Consider the following 15,348-nt stretch of genomic DNA (forward strand, 5'->3'; position numbering starts at 1 on the left):
ACAACCACTCTAGCCCAGAATCCTGCATCCTTGTGGGAAGCTCTGCTGGCTTGGGTTGCTTAACCAGATCTCTGCAAACCAGTGATACCCCAAGCTGCTCTGCATTTGGAAAGATGACCTGGAAACAGGTGTGATAGATCAGGGTTGTTACAAAAGATGAGCACCTCACTTGCTGGGGCTGCTGTTCTGGGCAGCCTTAGAGTCAAAAGCAAACAGCAGAAAGACCTAATTTCCTAAGTGCTGCTTGGGGCACTGTTTTCCTATATTTAAGCAAGAAGAAAAAAAAAAAAAAAAACCCTAAAAGGAAAATGACAAAATTACTACCAAGCTTCACTCTGGGAGGAAGAAAGTTTCAGTGAAGTTGTTTACCATATCCCATGGGAAAAACAGTTTGCAAAGGACTTAAATTGCCCAACCTACATGCCAGGCCTACCCCACCACCTCCTCAAAGTGTTTTACACAAAAATTATTTCTGCCTACCTACAAAGATAGGAATTTTCCTTCTATTGCATTAAAATGATCATTTAAAAAGCACAAATTCTACTTAAAAAATAGACCAAACTTGATCATGACTCGTGGTTATGGATATGATGATAAGACAGATCATAATAAATTCTGAATTGAGTATTGAAAATTCTTTACAAATATCAAGTCTCCTGCGTTCTCAGCTGCATATAGTTTAAAGAAAGATTCAGTCAGATGAAATATTTGTTCAGATCAAACAGAAAATCAAAGGCAGAGATGGAAGCGACTTCTCATTTCAGTATAACTGGATGGTTAAATTGAGTTTTCTAATAAGCAGTCCACTCCCTTTCTTTCTGTTACACACAGCATTTTGCAGCTATGCAGTGTATTTCTGGAAAGGACACTTCAGGGAAGCCTGTAGCTGCTGACAATTTGCATGTATTTTTAGGGGTCAGTAGACACAAAGCCCTGAAAGAGAGCAGTTAAGTTTCATTTACTAAGAAGATCCACCCACTTTGAAAATAATGCATGTGAGTACCATAAGGTTCATTGTATCTGGAAAGTGATGTGACATCCACACTCATAAGTAAATTTTTTCATCAGTCCTGCCAAATATTTTGAATCATGTGGCAGTGAGTGTGAGAAATTAGGTAAGAATTGTGGACATGACAGTTCTTTCTTTTAAATGATACACAATTAATGAAAATGAGTAAACACCTAAATGAGTGACCTCATGGGAAACACTTTCATTATAAAGTGATTTTTCAGCAATATGAACAAAATAGAGGATAGGGGGATTTTTACTGCTTTTTTTTTGTTTGTTTGTTTTGTTTTGTTTTATTTTGGTGGGGAAAATGTTTGGTTTTGGTTTTGTTCAATTCATAAATACACTTACCACTTTCTGGCCTGAAAGGTACATTAACAGGTGGACACAGGTTGGGAATGGTGCTCTTCAAGTCAGCTAAAAGTAGAAAAACAACAACACAATTGAAAACAATAATACTTCAAGGTTTAAAATGCAATTGATACTCAATATTTCCAGCATTACTTCTCGAACCTGGATGTTGCATCTTCTCCCCACAAACACCAAGAGTAAGGATGCAAGACTGCTTTGCTATCTAATCCTTTTGAACTGGTACAGCTCAAAAAAACAGTTTTCCCTAAATTTCTGTATTTATAAACATTTCTACAAAAGCTTTTTGAGATGCAATTATGGACAACTCATTTAAGTATTTCTGTAGTTTTTTCTATGCCCCTCTCTGTATTCGAGTTTCTGCACCAGGAGAGACATGAGATTCTCTCTGCTTCCAGCAAACTGTAATTTCTCAGAAATATGAATTAGAAACAAGACAGTTTCCAGCACAACACTTCCCAAATTGAAGTTCAAATAAGTATTCATCATACACCAAACTTCATATTCATTTCCATACAAAAAACTTCTCATTTGCTAATACCTCCCATAAATATTTTGTAATCACAAATAATAAAAATGAAGTTTTCCTTGTGCATTCATATTTTGTAGAACACTTTGGCCAGTCAAACCAGTAACAAATTCTCCACTAAGATATAATAAATGACCCCCCTACAGAAGATGAAGACAGATCATATTTTCTGTTAACTCCTTCCAGCATGTATTTCCCATGCATGTAACCGATAGATGTTTCTAAAAACTCAGATGTTTTCCCATTCACACCAGTGAAGGATCGGGTCTATCCAAAAGTCTTTTAAATACTACTCTGTTTTCCTTTTTGACTGAGCTACACCTGTGACTATACAAAATGAAATAGCTCAGGAGCAGAGCTGTGCAGCAAACAGATCACACATCAACTTAGCCTGTTATGAAACACAGAGACAGAAGTACCTTCCTCAAACCAAACTGTGGAATACAGCCACAGACGCTGTATCACGCTAATATCCCACTGCCTACAGTAAATCACTCCTTCAGATTTTACTCATTTTCCTTTTTAGTCTCAGAACCCTTTTGTTCCTTTTCCTTGTTCTCAGACCTTCAACTCACCAGCAGAACCGATACAAATTTTTGTCTGTAAATATCTCCATTTGCATAAACATCTGTGCCCTGCTGTGTGTTATGGTGGAAACACATCTGTAGCTCTCTCAATGCATAAGGAAATGTCACTGTCTCTCTTAACATTCCCTACTTTGCATACACCCGGGCTCCTCTTCATCATCCCGCTGTCTGGCACGTGAGAAACAGCCTATATTTTTTGTTTTTTGGTTCTTTGCCAACAAGGGGAAAACAATTCCAAGAAATGGAAGTGTATCTAAACCTCTGCTGTCCCCTCTTTCGCTTCACCTTTCTCTTCTTCACTCTTACCCATGTCTGTATCTCAACTCCCCCTGCCATCAGGATGCTTCCATTGCTTTATCAGGGTGTTGTTCCCTTCCTCTCAGTGCCAGACCCTCAGCCCACCCCTTCCCAGCTTCCAAAATGTTTCCATGCTGTCTCTACCCTTTAATAAGGGCTGCCCCACAAGAGGACATGGATGGTTCTATGGGCATAGGGACAGTGCAAGGCCTGAAAAGCTCACCATTGAAATCACATTTCAGACACTTAGAGTGTGAATGAAGGTTTTATTTATCAACACTGTAAAATACAAGGTATTGCCACAATATCTGATCCATCTCTACACATCTTTAACTGGATTATCTTTCTATCACATTTTCTGGACAATATATATTCATGCTTTGTGCCCCCCTCTCAGCAATCAGCCCTTCTCTACTCTGCAAAAACTAGGGGTATAATCCAGTATAAAAGCAGAAAAAAGTATTCCTTATTCAAAAGTTTTCCTTGATTCTGTCAACATCACCAGACCTGTCCCCATGGGGGCTCTGCTCAGGAGTTGTGTCTGTGTGACCAAGAAACAGGCTGTCCTCCCACTGAGGGTGACAAACTTAGGCAGGCAATTGTTTTCCTCATTCTTTCAGACATGTGAAATCAGAGCTTAACAAAGTAGAACTAGACCTGCCCAAAAGAAGTGTGACAAATGGGAAACCCATTTAAAGTTTTCAACAAAGCCATGAAGCTTTTGTTTCTCCACAGAAAATGAAATTCATCTTGATTAGGAGTGGTTTTGATTCCTCCCAAGAAAACAACACATCTCATAACTGCTCTTCTGTTTAAACACCTCATGGCTTCTTGCTACTCCAAAAATACAGGTCTACTTTAGAATTTGGTCCCGGTCTTTTCTTTACCAAAACAACCAGAAGTGAATTTTAAACTCTGTAGCAACCCAAACCTTTTAAGGTTATGCATCCACAAGGAGGGTAAAACCATAAGCCCAGGAGTGAGAAGCAAAGAATGATTTCCTAACCAGGACTGCTCAGTGGGGCAAAATATATTTGAATTCTGACATTGGCCACAGGTTTCTGATAGAATCTAAGAAATTAAATTATACATCTTTGAGGTATTGCTATTCCTTTTCCATTAAAATGGATATTCAATTGCACCTTTCTTTCCTTTGCTGATACTTGTTTGCCTTGTCTACTTGTGGTCCTTGCAAATGGGTCCTACAGCTGGAAGCTGGAACTTTTACACACTGAAGCTAAATTATAAACTTCAGTGTGCAGAAACCCATTAGAAAAGTCATGTGTCCTGCATCACTTACCAGGCTTTTGATACCAGCCAAATGGATGTATTTTGACTTCAGCATCTGGTGAACTGCAATCTGAAATGTGCCAAGAACTTCTTGTTTCCTCAGCACAGGTCTGGATACCAAGGCTGTTCAGAGTCACGCACACGATCTTTCCACCTGCCAAGGATGCATATGGCTATAGCAATAAGGAGGAAAATTTTCCTTTTCTAGATAGTGTTGTGAGGAAAAAGAACACAGCATGGTTCCACTGAGAGTTAAGTGAAATTCAACTGACTTAGAAATCAAAGAAAGGAAATACCTGAAATGAGCCAAGTGATTGAAACTAGTGCTGAAAAATCCCATTGAATTCATTATTAGGGAAGGTGGGTATCAGCATAAAAATCCATTATAATCCAAATCATAGAGAATTTCACTGGGCAAAAGTCACAACTCTTTGAGCAAGGAGCCCTTTTATGTTAATGAAATTAAAAATCTGCATGTATGTTGAAACATGTCCCCTACTTACATAAAGATAAAAATTCTTTCAAAGCCCTAGTGTAAATAATTTTTTTCCTGAAAAATATGGAGGGTTTCAAATGCAGTTTAATTGAAGATTTCAGCTCATGTTAAAATTACTACTGGTTCTCTTGACTATATGAGTGCCAAGACTAGATGTCTGAAATGTCATAGATATTAAATAATAATCAGATAAACTAAAAATGGGTCCATTTTGCATGTTGGGCACCTTAAAATTTTTTGCTTATTTTAGAAGTATTTAGAGAAACTCAAAGTCATATTCAGTTAAGACTTCAAATTTCATATGATCATTAGGAGGCATGAAAACTATCAACTATTTTTTATTTGCACATTAATTCCTGTCTAAAATGCACTGGATCAATTTTCTAAGCCACTCACTTTTGACCAAGTGAAAATTTTGTCTGCTCAACAAAAAAAAAAAAAAAAGGAATTAAAAAAAATATGTATTTTTGGAGAGTTTCAGATTCCAAAATGCATTATAAAAACAGCACATTTAATGACCTCAGGGAGAGTTGATTAGCACGTGACTCCACCAAAAAAAAAGTTGCACATTTCAGTGGCCTAAATCTGAATTTATAATAATATATTAAAATCCATTTCATTTACTTTGAGCTGTGTGGTATCCACATTCAAACACCAGCTGAAGATTTCCTCAAGTAAAAGACTAAAATCTGGGAGCAGAGATGGTCAGACAACCAAGAAAGCCAAAAGGCTAAACTGCCCCAGAATATCCACGGACATTATGTGCTTGCATGTACCTAATTTCAGTAATATTTGGATTTCAGAGTCCTTTAGGCTTTAAAAAATGAAACAACATAAAAGGGGGAAAAATTGCTAAAAAAAATCAACACTTTTGAAGAGAGGTTGATGAACGAGAAAAAACTGGAGTTTTATCAGTTTGAAATTTATGCTGTTGGAATTGCAGCCTGTTAAGGACTCGTTCTCATGAAGTTTTCTTAATAATTTCTGAAATGTGGAGTGTGTCATTGGGCTGAACTCCTAGCAATGGTTATGGTTACCCAAAAAGGTGCTGACGAGAGGTGCATGAGATCTGAAAGAGCTTTTAAGTGCACTTCAGACCAAAAGAAGGGTAAAATTTGGATAATGAAGAAAGACTGCGGTTATTTTAGAAACAAAAACAGGGGGGAAATACCTGACAGCTGGGAGTCATTAAAAAAGCCAAATCCTGTGCAACAGGGGTCAGCATCACACCAACGCTCACACTCAAAAAACCTAGGAAAGGGAAAATATTATCTATGGTATCATTAGACACTGAGAACCTGTAGAGATGCCTTTCACAATAAGGCTGAAGAACCAGTATACACACACACTTCCATACATTTTCCATAAGTACATGAAATTATGCTTATTATACACCTAGCAGACTATATCTATTAATTTAGATGATCATTTTGATATCTGCCCTAAATATATCAGCCTAAATTGATTTGGTGTATCATTGGTAAGAGATTTAATAGGCCAGCTAGTAATTAGAAGCATTATAAGTAACAATTTTCATGTCTATAATTAATAATTATATAGATTATTATTTATAACTCAATTATAAATCCTCTTTAAACAATATGTTATCTTTTCATCACCAAATACTCTCAACCAATGCAATTCTTAGATCAATACATCTGATTTCCTGTTTCTGCATAACACAGCCTTGGAATTACAGACATGGTTAAAATTCTAAGGAGAACAAAGGAAAATCCATGTCTTACCCATCTGAAACATCTTTTCTGCTCATGTCAGTCTTATTCCTCACTGAGATTTCTCTTATTTTCTGGAATGGTACACGTGTGTAGAAGCTCTTCACAGAACTTTTAAGAGTGACTGGAAGGGAAAAAAAACAGAATTGGAAAAATCAGTTTAACTTTGTCATATACAAATACTGGCCACGTAATCAAATGGTAGGGGTCCAGTCTGTGCTTTTATGCTGACTCTGGTTGATTAAAAGATAGTTTTATGTTATCACAGCAATATTTTGATTGTTAAGCCTGAAGATGAATAAAAATTCACCAAGTGAAAGTTCCAAAAGCTTCACAAATTACATCATCAAGGAAAGACTTCCAGCCAGGCCTTTTGTTTCTGAGACCTGTATTGATGCTACTTTTTCCACAAGGCCTTAAACTGGGATACAGCTCTAGATTGGAAGACTCCAGTGTGCTCATGCATTATTCAGCCCATGCTGCCCTCTGGGCTCCCCAAAATGACATGATTGAATAGCTCAGTTCAGTGGATCTTTACATCTGTCACAGCAAAATTACATGTTCCTGTACAGTGAAAACAGGCTTGTTTGTTCAGCTTCCTTGTGCCCGATGAGAAAAACACTGAACTTCCCAAATATTCACAGAGCAAAGGTTAAAATTGACATCTATAGCTCTGAATTTGCTAAAAATATAATTTTTAAAAATTTACACTCAGCGCTTTCAATTTTTGCATTTTTTAGCTATCATAGAAATTTTAATGGTAGATTGTGACATTCCAATGACATTCCTATTTCACCCATATTATAAAAAGTCTAAAAACTGATATACAAATTTGGGATCCACTTGGCCTCTCTGACTGGGGAATGGCTGAGGTGGACAGAGTGAAATTCATGGTTAATATCTTTCTATTCTGAGCTGAAAATGAAAAACCATATCCCAAACAGCCCAACCTTCCCTTGCACCATCACATCCCAAGACTCATTCATACATGCAAACTTTTTATCTCAGAACCAAGAGGCAAAACAGTGGCTTGCATTCCGAGGGTTAGAGCAGACATTATACATCCAAATACCAAAACTTGCCTATTTTATGGTACAGGGTCTGTGGCTGCCAGGGTAGCACAGTTGCACAGTTTCCTGGTATTTGGTTGATGCTGCTGTCACAAAGCTGTGCCTCTGGATAGAGGGTACACACAAAGTGTTTGTCTGTGTCATTTTGCAGATCTGCCATTCGACAGAACTCTTCCTCTTGGGCACAGCCTAGGAAGCAAGTCATGAACAGTTACACACAGAGTTCCTTTCCCTCTCTGCTCCCCTTCATGCTTTCAGAGCAAATCTATCCATCAGCAAACAACTAAAAGTGAGAATTTCAATATTATCCTACTAATCTGCAAACTAATTAATTTAATTAATTAAAAGTGCAAAAGAAAGAGGGACACATTCTGGCCCCAGTGGCACTGAAGAGCAGGTTAACCTGGAGAGCACAGCAAAGGAGTTACAGCACAGCTGCTTGGGAAGATAAATTCCCCAGCTATGACAAGCATTACTCCAGTGCATTGGTCTCTCTTTAATATTTTAAATCATAAAGATCTCTTTATTTTTTAGTAAATCTGACATACAAATTGTATAATCATAAGAGAACTCTGCATCAGTCATGATCTCTAACAAATAAAAAGGACAAGAATGTCTACAATGTCTTAATAAGTTTTTACAAAAAATATTTCTGAAGCATTCAAACATCACACAAAATTAAACATAACTTTCCTAGAGTCAACTGTTCAAGACATTTGCTCATAGTAATTTGTGCTGAAGTTTGTCCCAGGGTAAGAGCACATCTTCAGAAAAGAACCAAAGATGTCAAACACATTTCTTAAGTACCAGTCAATAGCTCCTGTAAACACGTGTGTCAATGCTTAATTTTAAACAGGAATAGCTCTACTGACCTCTCACAGTGAGGTTTGTGCATTGTTTAGTAGTCTTAGTTCTGACTTCCTGGTAGAGCTAGAAACTCTTCCCATTTACTGCATTAATTGCAATTGATCATTTGTAATTGATCATCACCCCAATTATCTACATTTTACCTTCTTTTACCACTATGCCACCTCTCTGTTTGGAGTGGTACACTTCAAGAACAGCAGGACATTGCCCAGGCTGTACCTTTGACTCCTCTTGCCCATGACAGGGGGACCCTGATGGTGAATTATGGGCACCCCTTCTGCCATGGCAGGAAAAGACTGTAAGGAATAAAAAGGTGCCCCCATTGGCAATTTCCATGAAAATTTTAGGAATTGTCTACAAAAAAAAAAAAAAAAAAAAAAAAAAAAAAAAAAAAAATCTCAAAGTCTAAAGTTTCTACTCATCATTATTATAACACCTCTTAAAAGATTTTAGTTAGTTACTATCCCCTACAGAGTAAGTCTCTCTGATGCCTTACGTGTGAGACACCAAAGCAGAGCTTCCTCAGCTGAGTACTTCTGCCTGAAGACCCAATACTGCTGGTAAGGGAGAGAATAGTTCTGGTCACTTTGTATCTGGCTGTTGTCCATTAGGTAGAAAAGATCCTTTGTGGAATCTGAGACACAAACAAAGAATCCCACAAAAAAATTAACCGTGATCTGGAATGAATTAAATTTATTTATATATAAAATTTTGCCTTTCTCAGTAAAACAGCTGCAATCATTTTGTAGGGCTAGAATACACCAAATCCTGCTTTTAATAACAGAACTGTCCACCCGCAGTGTCTTTCCTGTAGGCAATGCATCTTCACTGAGCTGCACTGCACAAAATAGCACTGCCAGACTAGTTCCAACACCCAAAAACTAGATGAAAATTCCTGCTCCTAGAAATTAGAGGGTTTGCTCTACTCTGTCATGCAACAAAATATTCTAACAGTGAAATATGAGGATTCAGAGGATGTAAGTATGAGGATTCAAAGGACATTTGTAATTCCTTAATTGATGTAGTTTTGTTAATTCAAAATAGAACAGTTTCCTTATATTCCCTTGAGAAGCTTTTACACCTCTCAGTCTTAAAAGTTTTCTTGACAAGCTTAATACCTATTTCAGTCATTTAAGCTCATTTTTCTGAATTTATGCTCCCACAGACCACATTAAATAACTCATTTCTGTCACCTGCCAGTGAACTTTAGACATACATGCAATGATTTATATCTCCTGAGCTTCCTCTGAAACAATCAATCACAGCTATTTTCTTGTTCCCAAATGAATCCCCTTAAATAAGGGTCCAGTATTAAAAGAAATGGACACTCTTCACTGATGTCTTACAAATTTCTTCATAAACACTTTCTTATTTATCAAATGTCATCAGCAGGTTTCATCCCCAGTTCCAACATTGTGAGACATCGTATTGCTTAATCTCACATGCAGTGAAATAATCAGACCATAATGAAATGAAGAAGTAAAGACATTCTGATGACTGTTAAGTGCTGAAGCACCTACTGACATGCTGAAAATGCACTGTAGCTTTGAATTTTCTATCAGAAACTAGAAAAGATCTGCTACCCTGTGTTTTACAAATTATTATCAAGCGATAATAGTTCTGTAGACGTTTTCCCAGATGTACTCATGACTTCCTAAAAAAGGTAACCTATAATTCCTGTTACCTCTCAAGTCATAACTTCGACCTTCAGTTTCTTTTAAACAGCTGGTGTCAAGACTAAGATTTAGGGATGGAGGTAAAAACTGCATTCCTTGCATAACTGCAGGTTTTAATGATATCATCAGCCCCAGAAAGGTAAATGAAGAACCCTGAGGGCTGCACTCATGCCTTGGCAGGTAAATGCAAGATAATTTCAACCACCATAGTAAGTGCTGTTTTTTCCTCTCTATTTTAAGTCTAGAGTTTAAAATACCTCTAACTGTATAGGAGCTCTGCTAGGTAAATGGGCATTTTTCATTTTTTAATTAGTTTAGTTTACTTTCCTTTCAAATACCATAAGCAATTCACTTCCTTTTAGAATTTTGCACTTATTAAATCATTTGCTCATTCATTCATCAAGACTCCTCAGCAAAGATTCTCATTCATTAAAGGTGCTCTCAGCAAACTCCACTGCTCATTTTCTCTTAGGATTATGGTGCTGAAGGCCCAAATGAACTCCAGTAACCTCCTACAAATTATTTGGACCTGTACATGACTTTATATAACAAAGAGCAAACCCTGGAATAACAAAGGAGCCAAGAGAAGTTCACAGGTCCCTCACTGTCATCATGCATGGAAGAAGTACTTGTGATTGCAGTTCATCCTGGGTTTCTCTACGGGCTGTATTTACAATCATACTGGCAGTAGCAGTAAGGATGCCCAGGTACCCAGGCCAAGGATTTTATTTCTGGGTTTACACAAATTTTTTTTCTCAACCAAATAATATTTCCTGTGCCTCTTCAACTCAGTAAGTTTGAAAGAATAGGTCTCAAATTGAACATTTTAACACTTTAATTTCTAGCCTTTCCTGGCAAGGTAAGAATCATAAAGCCAGGCCTACATGTTGAACATCTTTCTCAAAACCTGTATCAGACATCCTGCTTCAGGGAAATCTTCTGGACTTTACAATACCTATACCATAATGAACATATATATAGCAATATATGATATTTTCTGGTTATATTCTGCACCCCCTCCCTGCTCTCTTCTGTTACCTGCTCTGTCTGCTATTGCTCTAATACCTGATAACACCAGATCATCCTTTGTCTTCAAAACAGCAGCCTCACACAAAGAGGTTTTCATCCGGGTGACCATATCAGAGTCTGGAATGAAACAGGAATCAGAGAGCAGAATAATTCCCTTTATCTTTCTTTCACAAGACAAGATAATCCTCAGCTCCCAAAATTGAACAAATATATAAATTGCACCACTTAGGAAAATTCCTTTGGTAGTTCTTCCAAATGTTGAATTAAGAATGAATAAAACCACCTCTGTATAGCTCTGGGGAACACTTAAACCAAAATGCATTGTTTGGATGACAAAAGTAAATGCCATATCCACAGTCACCCTGTATTCAGCATCAGCCCTCTGAAGGCTTTGTGCACTTATAAAGCATTACTACAAATCATTTGTGCAAGTCCTGCCATGTACATGGTGAGGTTCAGAAAGAAAAAAATACAATTATTCTGCTAATAAACATAACCCATGTAATTAGGCATAAATGCCAAATTATTATGGTATTGGACACTGATGGGACAAAGGCAGGTGTCTTCATGACATAATTTTCAAGGGTAATAAAAGTTATAAATTATGTTCTTAGACATAAGAATTTACCCAAATTTCATGAAAGTGGCAGTAGAAGAATTACTCCGGATTACACATCCGTGTCAATAGGCTTCTGAGTTGTGTCCTAATTTGGATAGCATGAAATGAAGTAACGATGACATTTCCATTATAGAACAGACATCTGCCACACCCTGCAGTTCATCACAAGTTTTTGTAAGAAATTCTGTGAGATAACTTACCTCTCCACAGGTAAATTTCCTGAAAGGTAGTGAAATTTCTTTCTGCCTCTTCCATCAACTGAGAAGCTAATAAAGAAAAAAATTTTGTTAGAATAGCTGTTTAAATTAACCATGTTTTTTCAATGCTCAGAAATTGCATAGAAGACACATCACTAAACTATGCATCACTTTCATTACAATGTAAAAGTCTAAGGAACAAGGCCCCAGGTGTCATGGGGCTAGTCTGGGTCCAGGGTGCCAAACTTTACTCAATTTCCTATCATTGCTTTTACCATGTAGGTCTGGACATCTCCTTTTTATCTTTGCTACAGACTTTACCTTTCTTTCAGATTCTTGGCTTGGATCTGCCTGAATTAAATGCTGCAAATATTACAGAGCGACATATTAAACACAGTCTCAACTTTCATTAATATTCATGTGACAAAATGTGAGAGGTCCAGCTATCCAGCAATACATCCAGCCAGAGAATTCTTATTCTCCTGTGATATGGATTTACTTGAAAAAAGCATTGGAGAACAAGAGCAGGCTGGTGAATAAGACAGTGTCTAAATAACAGTTAAGGAGAAGTGATGTAAATTAAGGTAATTCACTTACTTCCACTGAACACTTGTCCTCCCAGGGTGAAGGAAAACCTCTTCTCCTTCTCATCATAGCTCACACCTTTACACTTCTCCCCCATGGCTGAGGTTGGTGCTGGACTCCAGCCTTTGGCATTGCAGATCAGCACGTCTGGGGAGCTCAGCAAACTGCACAGAATGGTACCTGGGGGCAGGAAAAGCCACAGCTGCATCACTGCACTAATGCTTTGCACCTACCCAAGCCCCCCAGTACTTCCTCTAAGTTCCAAATGAACCTGTGTCACTGAGAGAGGTATCCTTCAGTATTGCTACCAAAAAAAAAAAAAAAAAAAAAACCACCAAAACTAAATAAGCAAATTAGATTCATATGTTCAAATTTGAGTGCTAAGGTTAGCTACTCATACCCAAACAAAACATTTATAGCCTGTTTTCCAGGGATTTCAGGCACATACTATTATCACCTAATAAAATATTACTATTATCTGATAATATCCAACAATGTTCTCAGCACTTCATAGCACCACAGAGACACATCCAATCCTTTGATGGTCTTAAAATCTCAGGTTCTGAACCAAAAAAAAAACACTTATATATTTTTACTGCAATGGTTTCCTGAACTGGTGCCTGATTTCAGTCATCCCAGGCCTGAGTCTCCCCAGCACTGTGATGTGAGCTGGGGGATCAGAGTGTTTAAGGCCTCATGTTCTGGCATCAATCTGTTATCATAACTTCTAGAAAATAATCAGTTCTTGCTTTGCACTTGGTGTCACAGCTCAGGCATTTCTAAGATTTTACAATGGCCTCTCCAGTTTGTTTTTATGGACTGGGTACACAAGATATTGAATACACTGTCTTTTCCTTCTTTTTTCTTTCTTTTCAAGCAAAATGCCAGTCCAGGTAATGCATTTACCTGTAGAACTGATCCAAATAGTCACCCCAACCAAAGAGATATTCATTCACTTTCTACACTCACAAGCAGAGAGAACCCAAAATTTGATTGCAAATGTATAGAGAAATGTACTTTACAAGATCATCTAGAATATTGTGATGCAAAAAAAAAAAAGAGAGATGCCAAAACAGAGAATAATTTTCTGGAAATATTTTCTTGAAAACTTTCACAGATAATTTGTGACAGATTTTCACAGATTTTCTTAAATCTAGGATCAGTTTCCACTCCAAACTGGAGAAGTGCTTGTCACATAGCAGCCACTAGCACATGCCTGGATTTCACAGAAACATAGAATATCCTGAGTTGGAAGAGACCCACAAGAATCATCAAGTCCAGCTCCTGGCTGTTGACAGAGCTTGTCTTTAAATCCTTGAGGCGTGTCATTTAAAACTTCACATTTCCTACAGGAAATGCATCTCCAGGAGGAAAGTCAATACTATGTGAGCTTGAAACTGAACTGCAAAAAGTAAGCACTGGCATAAGGTGCTTGAACTTGATAGCAAAAATCTGGTTGTGCCAAAGTCCCACCCCTGCCAGACTCCATCCATCCCACTACCACTTGCTCTCCTAGATAGACACCCAGACCTGGGAGATTTTAGCATTTCTGCATGAAATAATATAACATAATTCTGTCTAGCATCCCTTTTTCCTGCTGTTAAAAGGAAGCTGATTTTTATTTGCACCACAAGAACTCTGTCTGGAGGCACCTTCTTAGTTCCTGCATCAGCTGAAAGGCACCAACTTCTGGCAACCAAGCTGTGCTATGTATGGAGAGAGGTGTTTTCAGAACAATTTGTCTCATCCAGATGCAGATGTCAAACACAGAGAACAGGCTGAGTTGGAAGGGACCCAAGGATCCCTGAGTGCAATTCCTAGCCCTGCACAGACTCACACCATGTTCCCAAGAGCATTGCCCAAACACTGCTGGAACTCTGTCAGGCTTTTCCCTTCAAAATGCCCATTTTGTTCCAAGAGCAGGTTCCTGCCTCAGGTCTTTACTGCTCCAGACCAAGTCTTGGGCATTACTCAAACCTTCACAGCACCAAAGAAAAGTCAGTGATGTAGAGACAGGCTGCTCACACAGGTATGATGCAAAGGTGGGTGAACTGTGTCCAACAATGACTTCTACTCATTTAGCATTGGTTTCCTGCTGCAGGACTCTCTCCTGGGAAGCCAGGCAGTACCTCCATCCAGCAGGAGCTGGCTCAGGATGAATCCATCGCAGCAGGAGTCGCGGCTGCACTCCTGTCTGCAGAGCAGCTGAGCGTCAGTCTGGGATGTGCCAGCTGCTGGGAGCACCAGGGAGCGGTACACGCCAGACAGAACGTTCTGGAAACCAGTCCTCTCAAAGGCCTTGGGTCCAGAGGAGTGGAATTCCTGTCCTGCATAGACACAAAGAGAAAGGAGCTCAAGGGGAGTTCAAGGAATGTTTCTGAATTGCCTGCAGACTGGAGCTCTTTTATGAGCAAAACTCAGTTTTAAAAGTCCTTTTCTGGATTTTGAGTTTCAGAAGCAAGATAAGATCATCAAATGATGTGGTGGCATTATTCCTGAGTAGCTGGTTGTAATGCTCTGCCAGCGAGGAGCTCCTAAACTGATCTATGCAGTAAGGTTGGTAATAGTCCACCTTCAAGCACTCAGTTACACTGTTAGTAACTCCCAGATCAAATTGAAACAAATTGATCTCCTTTAAAAAGTAAAATGTGTCATATGGCCAGCATAACTGCTGCAATTAAGACTTCTGCTGCCTAGGAGGGCATGGTTCATAGAATTTTGGATCTAGAATTAACAAGATTACACCAATCACAATAAAAAATAAGCTCAGGGGACTTGATTTATTTTCAAGTGGGACTTAGATCTTTTATTTTTTATTCATATTAATAAATAGCGACTCAGTGGTTTGGATAGAAGTACAAAGAACATGGTCAGAGCAGAGACTTCTGACTCAAACCATGCAGCATTTGGTTATCTTGCTTCCAGTTTGGCATGACACTTAAAGCTGGACACAAAACAGATGGGGTGCTATCAGCCACACTCAGGCCATAAATGA

General features: G+C 38.3%; 1 protein-coding gene across 1 annotated transcript in view; it reads right to left on the reverse strand.

Moving 5' to 3' along the window:
- Positions 1 to 15,348, reverse strand: part of TG (thyroglobulin) — a 146,944-nt gene that overhangs the window by 86,283 nt on the left and 45,313 nt on the right. The window contains exons 26-35 of the mRNA XM_068180670.1: positions 14,483 to 14,680; positions 12,366 to 12,533; positions 11,772 to 11,837; positions 10,989 to 11,069; positions 8,744 to 8,881; positions 7,393 to 7,569; positions 6,323 to 6,434; positions 5,749 to 5,828; positions 4,092 to 4,235; positions 1,361 to 1,426 (exon numbers count right to left, since the gene is read on the reverse strand). Coding sequence (XP_068036771.1) covers positions 1,361 to 1,426; positions 4,092 to 4,235; positions 5,749 to 5,828; positions 6,323 to 6,434; positions 7,393 to 7,569; positions 8,744 to 8,881; positions 10,989 to 11,069; positions 11,772 to 11,837; positions 12,366 to 12,533; positions 14,483 to 14,680 — 1,230 coding nt within the window. The remainder of the gene's footprint in view (positions 1 to 1,360; positions 1,427 to 4,091; positions 4,236 to 5,748; positions 5,829 to 6,322; positions 6,435 to 7,392; positions 7,570 to 8,743; positions 8,882 to 10,988; positions 11,070 to 11,771; positions 11,838 to 12,365; positions 12,534 to 14,482; positions 14,681 to 15,348) is intronic.

The sequence above is a fragment of the Anomalospiza imberbis genome, chromosome 1, assembly GCF_031753505.1.
Source record: "Anomalospiza imberbis isolate Cuckoo-Finch-1a 21T00152 chromosome 1, ASM3175350v1, whole genome shotgun sequence".
NCBI classification, from domain to species: domain Eukaryota; kingdom Metazoa; phylum Chordata; class Aves; order Passeriformes; family Viduidae; genus Anomalospiza; species Anomalospiza imberbis.